We start from the raw sequence: 20,300 nt of genomic DNA, 5'->3' as shown, positions 1-20,300 counted from the left end.
CAGGAAGGAGGTATGGATATTGCAATTGCAACTTCTGTCTCCTTTCCTTGTTCTAGTTCTCTGAAAGTTAATGTTTTTATGTGATTCTCCAGACTACAAGACGTTCCTGTCCGTTCCAGGTTCTTAAGCTGCCTTTCACTATTACTTCTGTTACTTGGTTTTTAATAGTTGTCAAACCTTGCCCAAATAACTTTGTTAAATGTTTCTGGGTTTTTTATCTTTTTGTTGAAATTTCAAGTCTCCCAAAATTAATATACCAAGTGGCAAAGAATCAAATATAAAATTTGTCCAATGGTCAGAAGAAAATACCAGTTAACTCTCCGAAGTACAAAAAACATCTTGACAGTGCAAGCTATTGTGAGAGAGGAGAACCCTCTGTCCATGACCAGTACGGTAGGGGAGAAGGCGGCTTTCTCAGTTTCGTCAGTACAAATATTTTGAGTAAGCAGGAGATAAGGGAATAAGGGGAAGTCTTTTACACTCTGGGAGTGATAGGATTAGATTATTTCTATGTAAAATGCAATTTTGTATTTGTTATGTGTGTTTGAGAAGATGAATTCTGTGCAAATTATGTTAGTAGAGAAGCAATCATACCTTGCAAGCAACTTTGTGCTACTAATTCTTCTTTTAAATCAAAGCATAGCATCCGATCATTTGAACTGCTTTCTGTCTAAGGTGACTGTCCCTTTTTGAAGAGTGCTGTTTATCAAATAGAACCAGGGGATTTCTAAGCTTGGTTGGTGTTGCTCAGCAAACTTCGATAGATCTGCAATAATGGGTTAGTTCCAACAGAAAAATCATGTAGTTTAAGTACAGGTGTGAAATAGTTTGCTTGTATTAGAGAACAAAGTTATTTAGGATTGTGTGCTTTCTTGTTTCCGCTTTGGTAATGCTGATTATGTCCTGTGTCTAAATTAATCTTATTTTTTTTTTTTAATTCTTCCTTCCCTGTGCAATGGAGATATTTTTGCTGCCTCATCAACTTTCAGTGAATAAGTACGTTATTGTAGTATTGTTCTGACTGTAGAGTTTCTGCATTTTGTGTCTTCATAGGGCTTTCTTGTCTTCACTTAGTAATTCTGAACCCATCAGTGTCTTGTGTGTTTGTGAGGTTGTTTTTTTTTCTTTTTCATTTATTGGTCATACTGTCCTTTTATTTAATCTCTGCTTGCTCATTTCATGTCTTATGTCTTCCCCCACCCTTTTTTAGCCTTTTCTCATGCCTTCTCCAATTACATGTAAATATTATCAAAACTTGCTTATGTTTCTCGTATTGGCTGTTTGTTCAGGTGCTTTCTGCTTTCCTTCTTAATTTCTGTAAAACACAACTGAGTATCTTCAAACACTTCCATTCATGTTTCTCTGTTATGTTTCTAATTATTACTTAAATTGCAAGGTCAGACTGTATTCTGGTACAATATTACGGTGTTAAATATCTCTTCATACCTGAAAGCAGTTATTAGCATAGATTAAATCTAGGACATAGTATCATGTATTTAAGTAATGTACAAAGGCTGAACTGTTGGATTTTGTTAGCTTCTATGCTTTCATCTGTTGCTTGACTGTTAAAGCTGCTTTTTTTTTTTTTTTAAATTAAATTGTTGAGTTAAACTGCTGTCATTTACATTGGTCCTGGGAGAATTTGAGATGTGTGGTCCTGCTATCATGTATGTATCTATACAAGCTATAGTTCTGAAGTGTGCTGTGGTTGCTTCTTTTCAGCCGTTCATTATTGCCTCTGGTGACTTTTTTCTGTGCTAGGGGCTTTTTTTCATAAAGTCAGTTTCTTCCTCTAATTTTCTCTATGTCAAAGCAAAACCTTTAGGCTGATGTAAGGGAAGGATGGTGCAGGAGCTGGTGGGAGGGAAGCAGAGGACTCTTTATTTAAGAAAAAATACCAGCTTATGATTTGGAGTATCTGTGAAACTATAGGCTAGTTAGCCCAGGGGAGCTGTGTTTGTACAGGTATATTTACACAGGATGACCCAGATATTGTAATAAAAGATGCTTTAGATAAACCTAAAATGTTTATAATTTCAAAGTTGTCATTCTCTGAAGTTGAAGCATGCTGAACCAAAACATTTTAGGATCAACTAATTTTTTGAAGTATTGTTTCTGAAGATATTTTTACAGATCATACAGTGTTCACAGGAGTCTTTTTCTCTGGCTATAAGGGTCTCAAAGTTGCCAGTACAAATTCAGACGTTAGCATAGTGGACAGGAAAAGCATGGTTTAGAAGACATAAGTATGCATTTAGAAAAAGCTAATTACATACAGTGGTGAGTGGGAAAAGCAAGTTATTTATAAACAAGCCTGTTCAGAAGAAAGCATGAATAGTATTTTCTCCATGCAATGTCTTCAATTTGGTGGTTTGTCAGTTATTTTCTAGTGTATAAAACTTAATGAGGTTGTACATAAAGCTGTGTAGTTTTCTTTTGCTTCCATTTGGCTCTTGATTTAAATACAGAAGGTATTGACCAAGCTTTGCTCACTTTCAATGTCTCCCATTTTGTAACAAAGCAGGTAAAATAGGTCTTGCATCCTAATGCTGGAGTTATTCTCAGGGAGCTTGTGATACATGTAGAAGATTTTTCTTTTCTTTTCTTGTAAACAGGTATTTGCTATTTGTTTATCTCTTCTTGCTACTGTTGTCTGGCTTTCCAACTGTCCAGTCTTTCAGTGTATGCTGATAATGTAAAATTTCTAGAGGTGTTGATATAGATTGCTTTGATTAGGAGGATATGTCATTTTTAATTTTAATTTTTGTACTGTATTGGTTAACAGTTCTACCCATCATTTATGAACTAATTGGTTTTCTCTATGGATGAGATGCAAGTGAATTTCAAGAGTTCAGGTGATACTAACTTCTACATGTCATTTTCATAGACTGGTAGAACAGAAAAGGTAACTTTCCTCTTTTGAAATTCACTTTTGATCACTTCTGCTGAAGTAAATGAAAACTAAGAAAATCTTACTGTCCCTGTGGAAAAGGTTGTTTTGGTTTTGGGTGGGGTTTTTTTGGTCAGAAGTGAATTCATTATCTTAACAATTTCTTTTTCAGATACACAGCCAGATACTTCTCAGTTTTGTAGATTGATATGAGTATAATCTTTTATAAACAGTTTAAAGATAGCGTTCAAACTTTGCAGTATACTGTCTCAAGTGTAGATAAAGTTTCTCTAACAAATACACATAATTAAGGTTGCTTGAAGTAAGATTCTTTTATATAAATTCTTTATTAATCTCTCATATTATGTTTCTTCTCTGAGGACTTGTTCAGAGTTAAACTAGAGGCATAGTGTGGAGCTGTCTAGGAGGTAGATTGTCGGTGCCTGATGACATGGTGGTAGATGCTGCTGTTGCTGATGAAGGGACTGTCTTTGAGGAAAAACGAAGTAATTTCAGTTCTGGATGAAAGCAGAAGAAGCTGAGAGCTGCTTCCCCTTGCTTTTGAATTATTTTCTCCCTCCTGTAGGAATAGTATGTAGTTCTGCCCCTTCCTAGCAGCCTTGCAGACACCAAATGATAAGTAGATGAGGTAAGAAAGAGGGAAGAGGGACTGCTGCTTACTGTGTTGGGAGGAAAGGCAGGAAGGAGGTGACTGAAGCATGGTGTGCAGAAGTTGGAGATTCTTCATCCTAGGGTAATGGCAGAAGAGTTGGGTCTAAAAGAAAAGTGACCTACACTGTAGCATCCAGAAATCTTCCACCTTCTTCCTGCCGTAATCCACTGTGCTGCCACTGCAGGACCAAATTTTGCCTACACAGTTGAAGAGTCTGGAGCTGACTCAGTCTTTTGTGGTGCAAATAAGATTTCCTGTTGAGTGGTTGTAGTTCCCATGTAACTTAGTGGTACTGTGATAAAACTTTTCATCAGAAACTAGTTGCATAAGTTGAAAGTGCTTCAAGACCATGGGAGCATGTTTTAATGTCTAAATTACAACACTGAGGTCAGGAGTTTATGCTCTAGAAGCATGAGACACCTCTGTGACTTCGAAGCAGTTGTTTACGGTACAAACTGCAGTTACATCTATGACTGCAATGTGAATGTACCGCTTGCTTTTAAGCAGTTGGCTTTCATGCTGCTATTAGTGTAGCCACAGCATCTGGGAGTTCGGCAATGTTGAAAAAACCTGCTTGAGAAACGGAGTAAATGCCTAAACAGCAAACCTGTCTTGAGCTCCGGCTGCTGTGGTTATGCTGCTTCTAGCAACAGCTTGTTTAGATGATGTAAAGCTGGTGTTGCTATATCTGGGTTAGCTGTAGTTAGGCTTGTGACTGCAGGATGAGTTTATCCTTAAATTTTGTTGCTTCTGTTTGTAAGCTGGACTGTGTCACCTGGCTGGGAGTCATTTATCAAGTGTTTTGAAATACAGGATGAAAGATAGTTTTTGTGTCCGTATTGCAGATGCAAGTTCTTAGCCTTTTTATAATAGAAGAAATACTTGTTTTAAACCCAAGTATTTTTAATTGGTGGCAGTTTTCTAGACTTCTGTATAGGGGCAAATTGTTACTTTCTTTGTTTTCTGCAGCTTTGGTGTAAAGAGGAGCTGGGTGGGTACTGCTTTCAGGCAGTCGATTGCCATTTTAAACTTTTGGTTTGTTTCAGCAACACGACACTGGTGGGTTAATAGTCTATGAAAAGATAAGTGTTACTATTTAGCAAGAAATAAACAACAATGAAAACAAAGAACAGCTCAAGTTTTAAAGTGTGGAAAAAATCTAAATGGGGTTGTCAAAGAGTGTTTAGGATAATAATGGAATCCCTTTTCATGAGTCGAGTAAAGCTCTTGAGATGCTCTGTAGGGAGTAATCCTACTATGACACGGGGTTATTTACTGGGTCTTTTCTGTCTGTGTTCTGTGATATGCTTATGTATTAAATCTGTGATTCGTTATGAAAGCTTTGGTCTCGTGGTAGCGCTGCAGAGTTGGATAGCTTTTTTAATTTAACATTTGTAGTAGTAATGCCTAATATTATACATTGGAAACAATAGTATTCTGCTTTGGCTGTATAATGCTAATTGGCCCAATAAGCCAGTGAGACTCAGTGATGCTGTTTAATCTATCCACGCCATTCCCTTTTGGGACCTTGCTTCTTCTTTCTTTATATTTTTATTTCTGCTTTTATTATCATTCGCTAAGTCGTGCATTACCCTCTGTTGTGGGGTGCTTAATGGTTTCTTGTGAAGGAAGAGAGAGGTTTGCTTTCCTCTTTGGATTTCCCCCATTCTTGCAAATTTGTCACTCCTAATTAAAGACGGGGATTTTGTGTTTGAGTCTCTGTAGATAAACCTGAGTTAAGTTTTCCCCTTTTTCATCGCTATTATTTCTTTGAGACTAAGGAGAAAATTAAGGCAAAGGTAACACGGCACTGTTTTTCTGGTGAAAATAGGCTAATATGACTTCACTGGCCTGTAGTTTTATGTTTCGTAGTACTGGTGCTTGAGAATAGTATGCAGGACACAAACATCACTGCTGGGGAGTCAGCACAAATAGCTGTATCAGCCCGACAGAAGGTCAGACGTTATGTGGGGTTGGAAGTAGTCAGGACTGTTTACGCCAGTTCTATTACCGAAGACAATGTGTAGAAATACAGCCTTTGGCTGAGCATTTTTGCTTTCAGCCGGAGCTGAAGGGCTGTCCAGGGGTTCAGTTTTTATGCTTGTTTGATTTGAGCCTGTTCATTCCAGATTGCATATGTTGTAGGTAAAATGTCAAAGATCACTTTCTCTTTCTTTATTGCTGGTTTGTTATTCTCACTGTTTCTTCTTTTTCTCCACCAGCGTCTCCATCCTGTAGCTGTGAAAGCTCCTGAATCAGCATGAATAGAATGAAATTGATAGTAACTGAACTAAATCAGTTACTTTAAAGTTGCTCCCTATGCCGCTAAGAAATCCACTAGCCAGAGGAGCCCCAGAAACTACTTCTGTGGCTGTTGTGTGGGGCAATTGGTGTAGAAGGACTTTCCTGGCAGTTTCTCACCTTGTCCATTGTATATAGTGGAAGAGACCTGTTTTCTTGAAAAATTCAATGTATAGAATTCTATAAATGATAAAACTGTACAAATTACCTTCTGCCTTAGAACTTAAAGATCTTAATAGATTACTTACAGTTATGGGAATGTTTTTCAGGGGTCAAAGTTGTTTTGCTCAAATGTTCATCAGCAACTGCTAACTGATGCAAAATATATTTGCATTTCTGAGAAGAAGAGGTACCATTACGTGCTTTTAAGGTGTGTGGATACTGAGCAGTTAGTTACAAAAGGCCTTTCAGTAAGGTTTTGTAATGGAAGCAGATAACGCTATGTACAATTGCTGTATGGTTTCCAGACTTCAAACACTTTTTCCCCCCTTCTCTTGTGAGCTCAGTGAAAACTAGGTGGCGTGTAGGCTCACTGGTAAATTGTATAGCATGCGTGCGTGTTTCACATTTAGGTTTGAATGGTAAGTGGATATTGGTTCTCTAAGGAAGTGGCTTACTCTCTTAATGGCAATTGACTTGTATAATACTGTTCTACTGTAATTATTTAAATAGTTATCATGCTTTAAATTCAGGAAGAAAAATAGTACTGCATTACTTGCCTCATTTATCTTAGGACTGGCATGAATATTGTTTTGCAAACATAAAGTTACGCTGTTTTTCTGTGGTTTTAGGGCTGACTTGTATATGTCTTAATTCTTGTGTTTTATGCAGGGTTCAGTGGTCTCAGTTTAAAGGCTATTTTATTTTCAAACTGGAGAAAGTAATGGATGATTTCAGAACCTCAGCTCCTGAACCAAGAGGGCCCCCCAATCCAAATGTGGAATATATTCCCTTCGAAGAGATGAAAGAAAGAATCCTGAAAATTGTCACTGGATTTAATGGGTATGTATAATTTGTTTTCTAAAATCAGGATAACAAAAATATTTTCCCAATTTTAACTTAGTAGTTTGTACTATCTATCTGTGGCTGTTTGTTTTGCTTCCTCAAAGAGATGAGCAGAAGCAAGTATATACCTTGAAAATATATTGCGGTAGTTTCAGAACTTTCACTTATTATTCTTTGAATGAAAATTACAACATCTTGTGACATATCAGTCACTTCAGTTTCTTTCAATATGTAGTTAGTTTTTAAGTAATACCCTTTAATGAAGCATGGTGTTACTATGTGCATTTAACAGGTAAAATAGATAGTAAAGTCAGATTTATTTCAATATATTTTGAAATACCTAACTGAAAGAAGTCTTCTGTTGTTCTGTTCCTAATTGCTTTTTGGCAGTTCAGTAGTTTTTGAAGTAGTGCCGTGATAAACATGGTGCAATCAGGAAGCAAGGTGTACCTGGTTTTGAATTGTTAAATTGCGCCAGATTCAAAGTTATAGATTGAGTGATACTTACTAATTGAGAGACTTGGAGTATTCAATCTATTGCTGACAGTGTCTTAGATTGAAGTATATACCCTTTACTGGTTTCATAATTATGGAAGTTTTGTTTCCTTTAAAATAAAGCTACTGATTTTTTTTTTCTTTTATTTGGTGTGTCATTTTTTAATAGTTTATATAATATTTTTCTTGTTTCTGAACTGGATTACATACTTACCGTAAGCTGACACATCCTGCTTGTGGGTCTCAATGCTTGCTGAAGAGAGACTCTTTCAGCATTTTTCTCAGCTTGTCAATAAACAGGCATACTATAAAGCTTGTCTCCCTGTTACCCAGAAATTTCAGATTTGGAGGCGCTACTAACATGTCTTTAGTATCATATTTTGATGCTAGATTAATAACTTTACTGTCATTGTTCCATACTACTTAATTTATTTGCACTTTAAGTGTCTCTTAGAAGTCAGATCTTGTTCTCCCCCCATCCCTCCCCAATAGCTCTTGTGTAGTATACTTCTAAGAATGTGAGATTCAGCTTGTTCTCAGCTACCCAATATTTATACTGGGCTACTTCACTGAAGGAATTTAAAACAAACCTATCCTTTATGCCCTAGTCTGCCTCTCACCCGCCTCCCCCAGCTTTTTGTTAATGCTTCACTACCCACAAAATTTGTAATGTTCTCGCATGGAGACAGCTAATGAATGGGCTGCTGTTATCTTCTGTTGTTCCAAAGTGTACTAAACAAACCCCTGGGTGACCAAGTCCGGAGCTTACTCCGTGGCCGTGCTATTTTGATTATTGCTGTAACGCTTTGGAGTGCTCAACTTCCTCATACTTTGAAGTGAACCACCCAGTCTTTGAGGAATAAACTGCATACGTTAGGTACCTTAAAGAAAATAATACATTAGGGTGTTTCAGAATCTAGGATTGTAGAATAGTTAATTTAGTAAATCCTACAACTCCTACCATGAGGATATGATTGTGAAAGCAAAATCATGTGGAGATGTGTCCAAAAAGTAACACAGCAGGTTTTGGTTTGTGTGATTGGATATATTCCGGCTTCTTATTTAGAGTTGTGGATGTCATTTCAGGCTACCGTAGTGGAGAAGGAAGCTACCTTATTATTAGGATGTGTTTATTGGTGTTCGTTTGAAAGAGTGAGGGAAAGGGTTCATTGAAAGTAGCTAAATTTTTTTAACTTTTTTTTTTTTAAGTCAAAGAAGTAATGAATTAAGAATAACCCCTCTTTTGAGGTCTTTCTAGATAAAGTGTCTTTTTAAAGAAAGCTCAAACGTGACCTTACTGCATCTTACCTGACTCTGTGTAATATGCTTGCGGAGTCAGATTCTCATGCTCTACTTTAGAATTGCATTGGAGTAGGAAGTTCTTCAGACTTGCCATTTTCTTTATTCTTTGCTAGTGAAGCAGAAAGTTCCAAGGTAAGTTATTTGGGATCTCAGATGACAGAGGAGTCTTCACAGCGTTAATAAAATAGACATAATCATAATAAAAATTTTCACTTATGTATATTTTGGCTACAATTTACTATGGCTGTTAGAAGTAATTTCCCCAGATATATCTTGAATCCTGTCTGTGTGATGAATTTTTAATTCATTCTGAACTATTGTGCTAGGAAGTGCAGTTTGAGTGTTTTCGTATGGAATGGTAAGTGGTTACCTTAAGAAGGCTGATTAGGACTATTCATGCACTGAACTAATCAAATTTCTTAGCATTTAAGATCAGTTTTTGTAATGCTTGCAAACTTCAGGTTCATATGTAGCTTTACAGCAATTTCAATTACTTCTGTTTTAAAATCACATTGTTAAACTATTTAAAAATAATAGTTTCACTGAAAAGAATTCATGAAATGAAGTTAACTTCAGGTTTTGCCAACTAAAACCATTTAGAAATGTTGAACAAATGACATGCAAAGGAGGCGATAGTGTGGCACTTGGTGCCATCTGCTGCTCAATAAACGAAGTTCAGTTTACTATGGAAAATTTTGGAGGAGAATGAACTGGTTTTATCTTTTGTTTAAATCTTTTACAACTGAGAGTAAAATAGGATGGCACCTTTTACTTCTGGAGTTAGTTGCAGGCTGCACACTTTCTTGAGCGTGTTTATTCCCCTAGTAGCCAGAACTGTGGCGGTGTTCACAAAATACTTCATGTTTTAGTGTTCCAGGTGTCCAGTTAAGTGCAGATAAATACAAATTAGCCAGGCAGTGATTCTCCAGGATGTCTTACAGATTTGGATGATGAAAAATAATTTAAAAGTCTGTGTGTCTTTGTTCCTGTGAATTAAATTGATTTTTGAATGGACAGTGTCTAGTCTATTAAAAAATCACAAGGTCTCTTTTTAATTAGGACTTTTCAACCCCAAAACGAAATGGCCATCAATGAGAAAAAATAGATATAATTAGTGCTGTACCTATGTGGAAAAGTTAACAGATGAAGTAAATTCTTTGTGACTGTGTTAGAGTTGGGAATTTGGCTAAAAGAGGGCACTACACAGAAGCTGAGCATCATGATGAATTTGGGTGTCAGAAAGATTACTGGATGACCAAAACTTGCAGAACTGAGGAAGCTTTAGGGAAGTTAATAACGAGAGAACAATTGTCAAGCTGTTTGTTCTGGTTTGTACTTACCAAACTTTGGGAATTGGGGAGGAGATACTTCTGGGTCAGATTAGAGAGGTGAAATGTATTCTGCCTGTGTTCCAAAATACTCGGTTTCTGCCATTTTAGTTGCTTTTAAGCAATAACATGTCAAATGTTTTAGAAATACTGTCATCTTACAGCATTACTTTTTGCAAGTATTTAATGCTTCATTAGCTGTATTCTAACTCTCCACAGCTGATTGATTGGAGATTAACTTCAACTTCTTTCTATTCTTAGAAGTCAAGTAAAGATAAGTTGGTATGATGCAATTCAGGGTGAATAGCAAGGGAAGGTGTTAACTGGTAGGGTAACTGTGAAATACCTTCTATGTTTTTTCAGGTAGCTGTGTTGGAACTAGGGCTAAGGGTGGCTGCATTGTCGCCTACCTCCTTACTGTTTTCCAGTTGAGGATTGTAACTTCCTCAGTAACATAATATACAGATAGTTTTGAAAAACATAATTAAATTGTTGGAACTTGGTCACTCTCTTTCTGATTACTGCTTGCTTTTAGTCAAAATGAAGTGTCGTGTGGTATGATTAATGATGGCTACACTGACGTGTTTTCACTGAACTAGTGGTAGATCTGTGCATCTTTTAAGATGTGGCTTTTTAGCTCGTGAACTAAGCTTGAGATACATACTGTGGTCGCTAATGAAATACCCTTAAGATACTGTGTACTGAGTTCCTCAGAAAATAAAAGTTGAATTGTTACAAAAATGTACACCAAATCCAGAACAGTATCAATACAGACTTACATACATATACACCTGTGTATATATCCCTATACTGTATCAGTTGTATTCCCAATCAAGAAATGGTTCTGAAATATTTTATTGTGACAAATAATCTTCTTAGATGAATTTTTGAAATGTTTATGTCTCCAAATAGTTAACTGTAAAAATGCATCATTGTTTATTATTTTATTGAAATAACTTTTAAAGTATTTTACTGTTTTGTCAAAAGTCACAGAATTTTTTTTTAAATGTGACACTGAATTTGCAATGAAAGCTTGTGACATCTCAGGTAAATGTATGTAAAGTATTGTTTGTCTGAAAGGTCAGTTTCTCATTTAAGTAGGGATGAAATGGAGTGCAGAATTATCAGAAAACTGAATGTCTGAATGTGATGCTTACGGATTTATTTATCTTACTCGGAGTTTAATTATTTTTACTGAGCTGTTCCTTGATAGATAAGTATACTGTTTATTTGTGGCAAAATAGAGTATTTGTAACAGCTAAAGTATAATGGTTCAAGTAATTCCAACATCTAATGTTTTTTCTGTAAATGTATTTTGTAAAACATGAAATAAACTACAAGCTGAGAATTTTTTAGCTCTAGTGCGTATGACTCAAATTTTTTTGAAGCTCTTACCATTTCTGTTCTATATATTTGAATAAAAAAATACAGTCTTAAACTGTTTTACTGTTCATGATCTGATTTGCTTTTCATTGTTTTAATGAATCATTTGAGTTGTGGGATGATGTATTTAGGATTCTACTTAAGAGTTTTGTGGTGATGAGCACAACACGCAGTGCTTTGTTACCTCAGCGTATGAGATAGTAAATCAAGGCCTTATTTTTCCCTAACCTATATTGCTAATGATAACAAATTTCAGTACTGTTTTCTGTCTTCTCAGTAAGGGGGAGAAGGCAGTAACGTTGCTTTCCAGAGGTCATACTCATTAAAATAAAATTAAATTGTTATAAATTTATTTCATTGCAGCATCCCCTTCACTATTCAGCGACTCTGTGAGTTGCTGACAGATCCTAGGAGGAATTACACAGGAACAGACAAATTTCTAAGAGGTGTGGAAAAGGTATGTATTTTTCTGAGAGAGAACATAGTTAAATAGTCACAACTACCACTTAAATAACTTCTGAATTATTCACAAAGGTCTGTTGGCTTTATTATGGCTCATAGCCATAGTAAAACTAATAGCTACTCTAAGCATATGAGTTATTTCATACCTTTTAACGTCAAAAAGCAGTTTCAAAATAACTTATGTAAGACATCAAAAATAAACCTCAGAGCTGCAACTACTGTGTTTCCTAATCACTATGCAGTACTCAAACTGTAGTTTGTGGAGGGTGTAATGTCACTTTTTTATATTGAGTCCTAGCTAGAAATAATAATCAACTGAAATACTTGTCTCAATATTTAAATCCTCTTACATAGAAGACTCTGCCTTCATAGAAGCATACAGATGTCATTTAATGGTATTTGGTAGCTTATGTCAGAATGTGGGATCTTTCAGAAGTAGGTAACAGACTTTCAGGATGTGGTTCCATGTAAGATTTTCTTGATGGCAAAATTGGCTTGAGGTTCCTACTTAGACTATTCGGTCGAAGAAAGGTTAACTTGTAAATGGATTGCTTTTCACTGTTACAGGGGATGCAGTCAGGTGTATTCTTGCAAGTTAAGATGAGAAGGAGATGGTCAGGAATAAATGATGAGACAGGGATTTCACAAAGCAGTTTCTTAGCTGTCAACGAGGTCTGTGAAACCACAGGTTTTATGGAGAACCCTCATTAAAGTTCATCTGGGTTAATTTAACTGGCCCTGTGGTAACCCCCCCCATGTATAATTGGGCTCAGTATTGATTTGAAGAGGGAAACTTCTCTAATTTTTAAGCTAGGTTTCTAGATGTTAAAACTGATTCAGTTTGCAGTGCCATTCAAGAGGGAGAGGTGGCTAAGCAAAACGTACTGAACTAATGATTATTTCTGCCCTTTGTTTACGCAGGGCCAAAATAATTTAACATTTGAAATATGGCTGTGCCAAAAATAGCTAATAGTGCTTGCACACTTTTGAATGCAGGATTTGTGTACAAAATGAGCATTTCTCCAGCAATTCAAAAGTTTTTCAGCATTTCAGAATACTTTGCTTTCCAGAGATACTTCAGATAAAAATTACAAACACTTGGTCCTGAGGCTTAATGTGCTGGTCTCGTTATGACAGTAACACACTTATGAAAATACTAACTTTTAATGTAATTATGTCCTGACCTTGTAAAGAGGCAACAGAGATATTTTTGATGTATCTGTCATCTGCTGGCAGCTTGCAACCTAATTTTCTGTAGAGATACTTTAATATGACCAAAAAACTGTCATCCTGTAAGTTTGGGGTATTGTCAAGAACCGAATCTTCTGTTTCTGAACTCCTACTATGTTGTTTGTGCATTACAGAATGTCATGGTTGTCAGCTGTGTATATCCATCTTCAGAGTAAGTATAACTTTTTTTTCTTGAAAGTTTAAGATTGTGTTAGTAGAGGGGAGGATGTGCACATGTGTGTCATACATTTCTCTTGCTGGCAGTAGTTGTTTTCAAAAGACAGCCATGCAGAGTTCAATTATCAATGGTTAAGTCAACAGTAGTGATAGTGGTCTGCAAGTGTTATGTGTATTAACTTGGAAATGAACAGCCAGCTTTGGAATCAGATATGTGGTACAGTTCAGTAGCAAACCAGGTCATCCCCCAATAGTGAACTGTTATGTTATAGCTGGTGGTAGAAAAAATGGATACCCCTGAATAACAGTTGCGCTGTAAATTCTTATCCTAGTGTATTTTGTAGAATCATAGAATCGTTTAGGTTGGAAGGGACCTTAAAGACCATTTAGTTTCGCCCCCCCCTGCCCTGGGCAGGGACACCTCCCACCAGCCCAGGTTGCTCCAAGCCCCGTCCAACCTGGCCTTGAGCACCTCCAGGGATGGGGCAGCCACAGCTTCTCGGGGCAACCTGCGCCAGGGGCTCACTGCCCTCATGGTGAAAAAAATTTCCCCAGCGTACTGTATAGGTAGAGAACCCCTTGAGGACTTATAGTGGGGGATTCTTTAAGTTGGGGAGAGGGGGAGGGAATTTTGTGCAAAGAAGCTTAAAGTAATTTGAAGTTCCTTTATTCATAACATTCTAATGCTTACTTTTCTTTTTGTTTAGGAAAAATAATTCCAATAGTTTAAATCGGATGAATGGTGTTATGTTCCCAGGAAATTCACCAGGGTACTCTGACAGGTAAGTTTGGTTTTGGGAGTTAACTTTTTCTGGATAAAAGCAAGGTAGTTCTGGAGATAGGTGGTTCAGATCCCGTATTACCTACTCTGATCCCAAATAGGTAGCCTCAAAAATGGGATGACATGGCATACTGGGGGAAGGAGGGGAGAGGAGGCATGACCATATACACTATGTACTGTGTTTTTTGATCTTTTTCTAACCTCATTTAGATGTGGGGGTTTTGTAATTTGAAGTTTATATCATAGTTTGCATGTTGTAACAGGCAAGGATTTTTTTATTCAATATAAAATATCAAAGTACCTGATCTGTTTCGTTTTGGTGATCTTTTAAACAAGGTTATACCTGCTTTCTGCCTTATTAGGAACAAATTACTTTACTAAAAGGATGGGTTAATTTTTTATTATTATTTTCAAAGATCTAATGTAAATGGTCCTGGAACTCCCAGACCAGTAAATCGACCGAAGGTTTCTTTGTCAACTCCTATGACAACAAACGGTTTGCCAGACAGCACGGAACATAAAGAATCAAACTTGCAGCAAACAGAAGATAAAAAACACAGGTTTGTGTTTTGAGTTTTTATTATTTTTCTTTTATTTTTTTCTTTGAGTTTTTATTATTTTTCTTTTATTATTTTTTTTTGCTTACATTTGAAAAATATTTTGAAAGAGAATTGCCATCCAAGGCATGCATAATTAAGTCTTAACATGTGAATATCTGCAGCAGGATTTGATGTGTACTGTTTGGGCTGTGTAGTTAACTATTAGCTCAAGTTTCCACAGTTGCAGTAACACACCCCGTAAGTGTATGGGATGTATGGTAAAAATGAAGAGTGAATAATGGAGTTCAGAAATTCACACTTACCTTATTTGTGTCAGCATGTTAACCTATAACCACATAGGATATTTCATAAATGTTCACCACTGATTCTGACAGTAGGAGTTGTCTGTAACTTGGACCCACCACAGTAGCCTGACCAGTCTGTGTTTTCCTCGACAATCAGGTGAAAGAGAAGTGATGCCTTTAAAGTTTTGTTACGTAGTACGTGAAGTGAGTTCTGCTGTTACCTCTTGTAGACTGTTTAACTTGAAGTAGCTGCTACTTTTCTTTTTGGAAGTGTGACAAGATACAGAATGTTTTTCTTCAATAAAAGCTACAGCTGCTTTTGTTGTTTTGTAGTGAATCACCAGCATCTGAATCAGAAGGTGCTCAGAGCAGCCCAGTAAAAAATAAACACTCTGAAGATGATCCTGCAGAAGCAGAAGGACACGAGGTAAAAAGACTTAAATTTGACAAGGAAGGGGAAGCCAGAGATGCACCTAACCAAGCTGCCTCCAGTGAAGTTTCTTTAGGCATGGGGGAAGAGACAGAAACATCCTCTACATCTCAGGATAAAGAAAAAGATGCTCCTTGTGCCAGACAGCACTGTACAGAGGAAGAGGAGGAAGGTATTTCAGATTTTACTGTCTCTGTGCGTTTTTCAAGGATTTGGGATTTTCTTTGTGGCAGGCCAGTGCTGTTGGGGTTGTTGAATGTCTCTAGTTACGCATAAAGATGAACTGCTTGTTCATACTTCAGTTTTGCATAATTTAGCGATTCTGTTATTTCTTTGCTTTTTCTTTGTCCTATATCTCTACTTAAAAAATTTATAAAATGCTGTAACAGTGAAAACTACCTCCGCCTAAGGCAGGCCCTGTACCTAACTGAAAAAAGGTAACTGCAGTTAAGAGACTGATCTATTTTCTACATATTCTCCAGAGTTTCCTTTTAATATTTATTTTGTGGCTCATGTATTTGCAAAATGTTCCTCTAGATCATGATGGATGTACACTTGAAACAGTGTACATTTCCAAAAGACTGCTTCTGAAGACAAATGAAGGAATGTGTTACTTATTAGTTACTTATTAGACTGTGTCTTTATCCACTGAGGGCTTTATTAAGTGAAGCTACCTATTCAATACAAAGTCCAATTTTTTTTTTGTGGTATATTAGGATAGTTTGGCTATCCTGATGAAGTTGGCTAATACTTTACATCTTCTAATAAAATCAGGGATTGTCAGTTTTTCCTGTCCTTGGCTGTGTTGTAGAAGTATTGCTCAGCATAGCTGGGAATAGAAAGTAGCAGGATTCAGATACATTTTAAAATGCCTCAGTAATACTGTACTCTTGTCGTTTCTAGAGTCCTTCATGTCTCCCAGAAATGTTGGTCCAGACAGAAAAGATCAAGAAAAAGACACTGAATCCTCAACTGTGAACGAAGAGACCTCTGAGGAGAACAATCAAATGGAGGAGTCTGATCAGTCTCAAGCAGGGAAGGATTTACACTCGGATGACAGTGAAATTAGTGGATCTGCCAGTAGCGGCGCTGACTGCAGTGAAACTGAAGAGTTAGGGTCCTATGCTAGTGAAACTCCTGAAACTTCATCAGAGACCCCTATGGAAAACAGCGATGAAGCCACAGAAGTTGCAGATGAACCTATGGAGCAAGACTAATTTAAATACACATAGATGCAGTATTTTCCATAAAGCTCCGGTTTTACACTGTATAAATAATTTTATGTAATAAAGTGGACCTTTAGTTTTACAAAAAGAAGCAGGTTGTAAAATAAACTTCTCCATGGATTGAACCTTGAAAGAGTTGTACGTGATAAGAACTGTGAATACCAGCTCCTTCAGGTCCTGCTTACCGCTGAACTTTCGTTTGGTCAAATCAGTGGTTTGTGTATACTTTTTTTTTATTTAGAATAAAAGTTTTTAAACTGGAAGGTAATTATAATTTTGACAACTTTTTTGGAGATTACCACACCTAGTTGTATGTAAGCAAGAAAGCTTTTTGTCTTGTCTTTTTCTGACAGCTATAGCAGTTACTTCATATTTTGGTTACAGTTTCAACATTTGACATGTGAAATATGGGGTTTCATGCTGGTTTCCAGATTTTTATTTGAATACACACTATGAAACCTTATGTTGTGTGTTTAAAATGTGTTACATTTCACACACACATATATATGCACGCATGCACACATATGTGTACCCTCACTGTTTTAAGGGGGAAATGGTATATTTTTCTGTTTCTATAGAAGATAAATACAGCAAATACTTTTTCTATAGTGGAAAGACTGAGTTCACCTCTCAAGGCACTTTGTTTTGCCTCTGGAAAACAAAACAAATGAAATCTGGCCCATATGAAACCCTGGAAATATTAACATTGTTGAAAACACCAGAGTAAACACATTCCAAGAGAACTGTTCAGATTACAACATTTTTCTATACTTCTGAGGTGCCTGAGTGAAAGGATTTCATTTATTTATGAGAAAATGTGCTTTATGTTGAGAACGTTGTAATCAAAACATTAGCTTAAACTTTTGTAGAAGAAATGTTTGAAAATACAATAAGAAAATATCTTGGAAGAAATGAACAGGTACTTGCCTTTTTGAGCGCTTCTTGGAGCATTGTGAATATTGTAGAGAAGTCTCAAAATTATTCTAAGTATGCAGATGGCATTGGTATGATCACACCACTCTATTGGAAGAATTAATATATGACCGTAGTTATGTACCTGAGCTAAACAACAAAAAGGTTTAGGGGTGCATAGAAATCACCATGATTTGTATAACATTTTGGAAGTGAACTAAATATTTTTGAACATGCTACTTTGACAGCCAGTGTTACATTTTTTTCAGACCAGCTCAAAGCACAAACTACTGCTTTAAACTCTCGATATTTTCCCAGTTCCCATATTTAAAGACATGCAAGCTGCAACCTCCCAGTCACAATTACTGGCTGCCAAATTTATACCTGTTTCTTCAACTGTACCTTTTTGATATTTAGAATTTTTAAATTTCTGTAAAGTAGATTTTTGTAGATTGTAATGAGTGCTCACTGCCATTGTGAAACGGTATATAATTGTATAATTTCTGTGTGTAAACTGAATGCTTGGGCTTTCAATACAGTATTCATATAAAGCAATAAATATTAATGTTATGAAATATCTGAGTACATTTTTATCAGAATTGTCCCTCTTTGGTTTTAAGTTCACATACCTGAAACACAAAGATGACCTCTAAAATGCATGCTGATAGTTTCTTGTACTACATGGTATGCTTTGTATTGTTTGGGGGAAATCTAGGTTTTGATCAATACCAGAATAATTTGGCTCAGTTGGGATATTTGTAAAGTTACTTCTTGCCGATGTTGCCTATCAAGGTCTAAGCAGACAGGATTCAGGGAGATGCTTGCCAAAAAAATAATAAATTATTGAGATCCCCTTACAGAAGGAAAACTGTACGTTGACTCATTTTCATTGTGCTTAAGGCTTGGATGTGTATTATCAAATTAAAGGACAACCAAAATGTTGAAATTAGGGAAGTTTAAAAATACTATGACATCTTACACTTTTTTTTTAAATATTTTGCCAATGAGAACAATATTTTAAAATTTTTAAGTTTAGAGATTTCTGAAATTTTCTTTAGACTGTTTATTTGTGAAGATATTGTCAATAAACTTGTTCTTTAAGCACCTGTGGCCTTTCGATATGTTTGTTTTGCAGCACTAGTGCCACTATTGCAGACTTGCAGAAGAACTTTGAGGTATGGATCCATTTATATATCTGCAATATTTCTTTTGCAATGGCTAGTAAAACTGAAATCATGCTTTAACATCACAGTAGGCATCTTAATACTAAATATGTGCCTACATTTAAAGACTGCATTTACTGAATCGGAGAAGATTCCTGCTTTTTTTTCTTTTTTTTTTTTACTGTGGATTAAAAAAAAAACAAAAAACAACCAAAACAAACCTCCTGCATTTCTAAGGAGCGGTATTTTGTCAGAGGCATTACACACCTCCCGATACACAGGCGGCTGCTTTTCTGTGTGCGTGGAGGTGTGGCATTGAATCTATTCTTGCAGCTTTGGTTTTCCTAACTCTGGGTGCTGTAAGTTCCATAATTTCGTACCCCCCAGCCCCTGTTTGTGTATACAGCCATTCCGAGTCAGGTGTCCTCCCTGCGCTCAAGGAGAAAGCCTGTGGTTAAATGCCAGAAAACCAGGCAACAGGTGCTTTATAGTGTTCCTGGGTGTATTTCCTATTAAAAAACCCCCACCATTATATGGGACTACTTAATTTTCAGAATATAAGGTGAAGGTCGACCCTTAATACTGCTCTTGATAGCAGTTTGTTTGTTTTTATTATTATTATCTCAGAAAAGTTGGATTTCTTTAAAGCATCTGAGCTGCTCTGTCAGCTGTGGTTTTTAACCCTCAGGGACTACCTCAGTGCTCACAATAGAGAGAGCTTCCTCATCTAGTGTGTGGTGGAGGTTGTGAGGACCAGTTCAGTGAAGTTAAAGTGTTCAAAAATGTCTTTGTGTTGATTCAGTGGATGGAGCAGAAGTTGCTGGAATTCAGAGTTAATTTATGTGCAGCAACTTCTGGGTGCTCTGCATCCCCTGGGAGCGCTGGCCAGGCCCCACAGTGCAGGGGCTGTACTGGAGGAAAGCCTGGCATCCTGCTGGGACCAGTAGCAGCTGTACACTGGGACTACAGGTCTTTGCCTAACGGTCTCTGAGACCATGCACTATTTGGGCAAGGATTGTTAGCGCTTTCCGTATTGCCAACCAGGGCCAGGACAAATTTGGACTTCTTTTTTAAATGCTCTTGGACCTACTGCTGCCTTGAACAAAGTAAACTATTTTTTTTTTTTTTTTAATACAAAAACTGTGTTCTGAGGGTTTCCAAGGCTAAGGCACTCCGTCTGCAGCACTGAGTCTCTATTGCTCTTTTAAACATTTCGGCAGGAAATACTCCTAGCTGGAAAAGTAAATTGGAATTGCATTTCAGTTTCTGCCTAGCCTAAGGGCTGCAGGAAACGGGCTGAAAAGTATTTCTGCTGCTGCTTCAGTCTGTGAGAAGTTTTGTATGAATGTAGTTTTTTTAGTCGGGCAGTTTACTGAAAAGCTGCATCATGACTCCAGCGAGATTGTTCTGGGTCTGGTAAAAAAAGAATCAAGCTTTTATGTTTAGCTTCTTTGTTAACTGGATGGGGGGCCGGGGGGGAACAGAGCAGAAGCCTGATATAATCTTAGTTATATTAGTTTCCTGTTGCAATAGTTAGGTGGCAACCCAGTGATTCTTGTAAACAAAATAGGTTTTGTTTTGTTTTGTTTTGTTTTCTAGAATGAATGCCTTCTATTGACTACAACTGTAACAAAGACTGCAATCCTTTGCCATTTTTTATTCATATGGTGCATTTCTAGGAAGGGTTTAAAGGTTATT

General features: G+C 36.7%; 1 protein-coding gene across 1 annotated transcript in view; it reads left to right on the top strand.

Annotated features, from left to right (window-relative positions):
* PPP4R2 (protein phosphatase 4, regulatory subunit 2) overlaps positions 1 to 18,264 on the top strand; it is a 31,443-nt gene extending 13,179 nt beyond the window's left edge. Inside the window, exons 2-8 of the mRNA XM_009883568.1 lie at positions 6,696 to 6,866; positions 11,741 to 11,834; positions 13,204 to 13,241; positions 13,954 to 14,028; positions 14,444 to 14,587; positions 15,205 to 15,473; positions 16,205 to 18,264. Coding sequence (XP_009881870.1) covers positions 6,696 to 6,866; positions 11,741 to 11,834; positions 13,204 to 13,241; positions 13,954 to 14,028; positions 14,444 to 14,587; positions 15,205 to 15,473; positions 16,205 to 16,518 — 1,105 coding nt within the window. The 3' untranslated portion in view covers positions 16,519 to 18,264. The remainder of the gene's footprint in view (positions 1 to 6,695; positions 6,867 to 11,740; positions 11,835 to 13,203; positions 13,242 to 13,953; positions 14,029 to 14,443; positions 14,588 to 15,204; positions 15,474 to 16,204) is intronic.
* Positions 18,265 to 20,300: the final 2,036 nt, after the last annotated feature.

This window comes from Charadrius vociferus, unplaced genomic scaffold, assembly GCF_000708025.1.
Source record: "Charadrius vociferus isolate BGI_N301 unplaced genomic scaffold, ASM70802v2 scaffold324, whole genome shotgun sequence".
Classification (NCBI taxonomy): Eukaryota; Metazoa; Chordata; class Aves; order Charadriiformes; family Charadriidae; genus Charadrius; species Charadrius vociferus.
Note: the sequence above shows the minus strand (reverse complement) of the source record. Positions and strands in the feature narration are given on the sequence as shown.